Source organism: Pundamilia nyererei, unplaced genomic scaffold (genome assembly GCF_000239375.1).
Source record: "Pundamilia nyererei isolate P.nyererei 1_Seehausen unplaced genomic scaffold, PunNye1.0 scaffold00018, whole genome shotgun sequence".
Taxonomy (NCBI): Eukaryota; Metazoa; Chordata; class Actinopteri; order Cichliformes; family Cichlidae; genus Pundamilia; species Pundamilia nyererei.
In genome coordinates this window covers 2,829-8,358 of record NW_005187419.1, presented here as the reverse complement: position 1 = coordinate 8,358, position 5,530 = coordinate 2,829, and the positions used below count along the sequence as shown (strand labels likewise).

At 38.1% G+C, this 5,530-nt stretch overlaps 2 protein-coding genes across 2 annotated transcripts; one reads left to right on the top strand and one right to left on the bottom strand.

The window, feature by feature from the left end:
- Positions 1-41: 41 nt before the first annotated feature.
- Positions 42-2,511, bottom strand: LOC102204357 (hemoglobin embryonic subunit alpha-like). Its single transcript, XM_005725967.1, has 3 exons — positions 1,321-2,511; positions 1,025-1,232; positions 42-605 (listed from the first exon to the last, which is right to left on the bottom strand). Exons 1-3 carry the CDS (start codon positions 1,533-1,535, stop codon positions 477-479), a joined length of 552 nt encoding a protein of 183 aa, XP_005726024.1. The 5' UTR covers positions 1,536-2,511; the 3' UTR covers positions 42-476.
- LOC102204649 (hemoglobin subunit beta-like) lies at positions 1,455-3,727 on the top strand. Its single transcript, XM_005725969.2, has 4 exons — positions 1,455-1,517; positions 2,917-3,035; positions 3,205-3,427; positions 3,521-3,727. The coding sequence occupies exons 2-4, from the start codon at positions 2,944-2,946 to the stop codon at positions 3,647-3,649; spliced, it is 444 nt and encodes a 147-aa protein (XP_005726026.1). The 5' UTR covers positions 1,455-1,517; positions 2,917-2,943; the 3' UTR covers positions 3,650-3,727.
- Positions 3,728-5,530: the final 1,803 nt, after the last annotated feature.

Genomic DNA, 5,530 nt, shown 5'->3' with positions numbered 1-5,530 from the left:
CATTCATCCACCCAAGATAATAATAATAATAATAATAATAATAATAATAATAATAATAGGAAGAAGAAAAAGAAAGCAATTCGGAATAATGACGATAAAACAGGAATAGCTGGTTCTGGGGGACTGCCTGGTCATTGTAGTTGCTGCTCGTTTAGGTCAATACTTCACTGCTGAGGTCCGTGCAGCTTCCAGGAGAGTCTTTGTAGCTCAAGCCTCCCTGAGAAGGCAGTACTACTAGCTCCAGAGGACCGTCACATGCTCTATTTTTAAGTTGTGTATTTAAGCTTTCAGTAAATCAATCGCTACTCTTCTTTAATTAGCCCATAAAGAGAAAAAAAAACCCATTCCTGGTAAAAGCTACAATAATAATCCAACTGTTTAAAAATGATCACCACAAACGACCATGAGAGTTTAATTGCATTGGATCTTTTATTACATGTGAGACTGTCAGTGAGTACTCGAGCACATAATGCAGTTTATCTGTATTTCTCAGACAGGGCGAGAGCAACAGCAGCCAGGAACTTGTCCACAGCCACATGGACCTCAGGGGTGAAGTCCTCGGGGAACATGGTGGACAGGACCACGAGGAGGTTGTGAGACAGAACCTGTGGAAAGATGATGAATGGACTTTTCATTTATTTATTTGTAACCAGAGAACATCATTTCAGATCAACCAATAATCTATCTAAGATCAAATGAAAGATGAGTTAGAGTGAGTTTAATTTGTAGTCCAATCAGTGTTCACAATAGAACAGAAAAATTAATTTGGCAAACGCTGTCATAGTAAATGGACCAATGTATACAAATTGCTTTTCTAGTCTACTGGAGCATTCAAAGCACTTCGTACAACTTGCCTAATTGACCCATTCATACAAGTACTTCTTTTTCTATGACTAGGCTTTTTTCTCTCTAACATTCACACAAATTCACACTTCAGTGATTACACTGAACCACAAACTTTTTATTAAGTAGATGACCTCAAATAATGTCACCCCACAAACATGATAGTAATAATGATCTGTACCTTGAAGTTAGCAGGGTCCACTCTCAGAGTGAAGGCATGCAGCTCACTGAGGCTCAGAAGAGCTCCGGTCAGATCGTCAATTTTGCTGACAGCATCAGTAACTGCAGCCATCACGGTTGCTCCGTGCTTCTTCACCGGGGCAGAGCCAGGGCGCAGGTCCTTCCAGTGGGAGAAGTAAGTCTTGGTCTGAGGGTACACTGTCAGCATCCTGGATAAAAATGTAAGAGAACAAGCCAGCGGGTAAGAGACAGAAATGCAGGAGCAGGTTTTTGTAGGCAGTGTGGGGCCATATTTACCTGGAGACAGCATCACAGCCGATTTGTTCCTCCTTACCAGCCACTTTAGCCCAGAAGGCTTTGACTGTGTTCTTGTCCTTTGCAGAAAGACTGGTCATCTTGCCTGTTGTTGCTGTTGGAGTTGTGTTCAGCTCATTCTGTGGAGGTCTTATATATGAAACAGGAAATGCACACACCCAACCCACCTCACAGATAAGGTACTGGAATTTAGGCATGTTCAAAATGATATGTAACAGTTCCCGTGAGACAAATACCAAACAAAAGACTCTATAAGGCAAGACAACTTAACAAGATAATCAGAATTCATTTCTTCTTTTTGGCTTCACTTAAGAAACATCTTCATTAAATGAATGTGCATATTTTAAAACTTAAATTTTCAGTGAGAGCCAGTTAAATCAAATCAGTAACCTTCCAATTTTTGAATTTATATCAGTCTAATATTACCATTTAATTCACGACAAGTCACCTGTTAGTTTGTATTTCTTTATTTATTTATGTATTTAATAATAATAATTTGAGAAAAAGCAAAATGGGTACATGGCTATAACTTTAAAAAGGCTATTGGCTTCAAATTTGGGTCTGGACAGATAGTTGGATTTATAGCAGGGCTTATACTTATACTATACTGTTGTTTAGGCTATCATTTACCAACACTACAACCAAAATCTATGTCAATGACATTCACTTCAAAAAACCGTGTCAGTTTAAGGCTTATCTAATCTTCAGCAGGTGAATCCTCTCACAGGGCAGTTTAAATTTTTACAGCAGCTGTTTGTTCTCCACAGGAGCTCAAATGTAGCTCAGAGTGGACAGTTGCTACTGATATATTGAGGTAAAGTTAAACATCAGGTGTAGAAATTTGAAGATGAAAAACAGGTTTTAAAATATGGCAGAAATACTGAAAATATTTAAGAGAATGACAGAAAAGGTTTTGTGGATAACCAGAAAAAAACAAAAGCTGAGACAAAGTTATTTAATTTTTTTTCTACTTACAGCCAGTCAATAAAGGCCTGTAGGATGTGTGGGTGTACCATTCTTTTCTTGTCATTTTCCTCTTTAAGAAAACTCTTTGCCAAGTTTATTTATTAAACGCATGTACAAATGGCAAATGCAGGACCTTAATGCTATGGTTTGGTCATATGTTAAAATTAAAATCTGTGGAATCTGGTCCATTTGAAAAACAAACAAACAAAAAACATATATTATTTACAAGCACAAGAAGTTTTTTTTCACTGAAATTTAGAATTCATTATTTTACAAAGGATATACTCATTGTACTTCATCCAGTTCTTTATTTCTATCCAGGTCTGCAAAATATTTTTGATTATCTTACTTCCAATTTTCTTAACTGTTAGGGGTCACTCAGGGCTGGAGCCTATCCCAAGATAGAAGAATAAGTAGTCTGTAAGATATTCCATAATGAAAGTTTCCAACAGATTTTTGGTTAATTTTGACAGTTAATCAAAGCTGAACTCAGAATCGTTAAACTGACCAGTTTAGCCAACTCCCACTCTCCAACTCCACCCAATTTCATATCTTTGGGTGGAGTGAAAAGAACTCTTTAAAAGGTGACTTTGTGGCTCTGCTGACTAACAGCACAAGAGCAACAATCAACAAACAAAAATGGTTGTGTGGACAGACTTTGAGCGCACCACAATCCAGGACATCTTCTCCAAGATCAACTATGCAGTCGTTGGGCAAGCAGCTTTTTCCAGGTGAAACATAGTTTTTTTTTTTATTGACGTAAATTTGTTTTTAGAAGTTTGGGCTATTCAAGTAGAATCTTTATGTGCAATGAAAAAAGCTGGCATATTTTGTGCATTACACAATGTAAATTTTTCTTTTAGAACTAAGAGCAAATCAACTATTTACACATTCCCTCAGGTGTTTGATTGTCTATCCCTGGACTCAGAGGTATTTTGGTCAATTTGGAAACCTCTACAATGCTGCTGCTATTGCATCAAATCCAAAAGTTGCTGCTCATGGAAAAGTCATCATGGAAGCTCTGGAAAAAGCAGTGAAGGACATGGACAACATCAAGGCCACATATGCAGAGCTGAGCGCGCTGCACTCTGAGAAACTGCAGGTGGACCCTGACAATTTCATGGTAGGCAATGCTGAACTGACGGCACTGATTCCCAGTATTGCATGTTTGTGTGTGTCAATGAAGATTGCTAAAGCATGTTGTGCTGTGTTGCAGCTCCTGGGCGACTGCTTGACCATTGTGGTTGCTTCCCAGTTGGGTAAAAACTTCACTGCTGAGGTTCATGCAGCTTTCCAGAAGTTCCTGGCAGTGGTGGTGTCCTCCCTCAGAAGACAGTACTACTAAAGAGCTGCAGATGCCCGTCACATGCTCTGTTATTAATTGTGCCTCAATACGTTTTTAAAAAAATAAAATATTAAGCAACTTCAGAAAGTTCCCAGTGCCTTTCTTTTTTTCACTTGCTTTATTATCTTTAAGTTTTAATACAATGTCCTTTGCAAAAACCTTGTATGGACTGCTTAAGGATTAAAGCCATTTTTAAATGCTTGGATGAAAAGACTCTGCAGCCAATTGCTGCCTGAAATCCAGAACCCATGTAAATCACCAAATGTTGTTTCCTCTGTTGAGTTGTTTTGATAGGCCTTGACTGTAGCCTCCAGTTGCTGCTTATTTGTGGAAAGGCATGCTCTGTTGGACAGAGATCAGGTGATTGACTTGGAGACTGTGAACATCCAATTTCTTTGCCTTGAGAAACTCTTGGAATATTTTTGTAGTATGTTTTTTTGCACTGCAAAAAACAGTCTGATAATTTTTTTACAGCATTTCACAAATTCTGAGCCAAGAGTATGGTCCTGTAAATTTCATAATTCACCCAGATACTTCTATCAGCAATCACATCATCAATAAACACTGACTACCCACTTCCATTGGCAGCCATTCATTCCCATGCCATAACACTGCCTCCACCATTCTCCACATGCTTCACATCATGAGCTGCTTCTCTCCTTCTCCCAAATTAATTCCCAAATGTTATATTTTTTCTTACAGATCTGTGCAGGATCTTTCACATGTTTTCTGGCAAAGTCTAGTCTCATCTCCCTGGCTGTCACTGTATTCTGTGGTTTGTTGTAAACTCTATTTCCATTCATGCACACATCTCTTAATTGAAGACTCTGACAGTGATACACCAGCCTCTTCAAGTAGGTTTTTGGCTTAGTTACATGTCGTGACAATTGGTTTTCATTGAAATAATTCAGTGATTATGCACTTGTCCTTTTTTGTTCTGGTGTTTCTGAGTTGGTCAGTGCATTCATTCTTTAAAAAAAAAAAAAAGCTGAAAGAAAGCCTGCACTTTCTTGTTTTCAATCCAGTGTGTTGGTGTACAAAGGCAAAATTGCACATTTTTTAAATTTTTATGTTTGTCCCAACTAATATGGAAGTGACATTACATGCTTGAGTCATTGTATCATGGACCAAGCAGCCAAGAACACACAGGCACAAATGTAATCTTCAAAAAAATTGATTTTATTGTACCCCCGAAAGGACCAAATGATTACAAAAATTCAAAATGACAAAACAAAACTTTTTTTAAGAACCAGGCGGGCCCGTAAAAGAGGTTAACTTAACAAAATTCACTTCACAAAACATAACTCAACAAACTGACCTGCCCAAATGGGAAACAGCTCTAGTTATATAGCAAATGAATAAACTGTTATATACACCAAAGGTGACTAAACTAAAGAGTTAACAGCTAACCATCATTCAAGAAGAACCCCATCCCCCCCTACATGATCACAATAGATGGTCCAGTCCATTTTATTGGCTTCTGCATTTAAACCAGCTCCACCCTCAGCCTCCTCTTCCACCCAAACCAGGACTGGAGCAGAGGCCAGGTAGCTCAAAAAGAACAGAAATATAATTAATATAACACATACTCATATAAAACAACAAACAATGCAAAACAGAGTCTGTGCCACCGTTTGGACTATAGCTTAGTGCTGTCATGCATTACAGGTAAATTCAAAGTATTAAATTGGTTAACTTATGATCACAGAAGCTTTAGAGCACAATGTAAACGTAAGACAAAAAGATCAAATGAATATTACCCAAGTATTTCAATTGTGTGGTTGCATGCAGCCATCACACATTGCTTAAGAAACCCTATCCCCTTAGATACCAAGTCTTAGGACAGAGGACCATTGCTGTTCCTCTCCACTTACTAGAGAT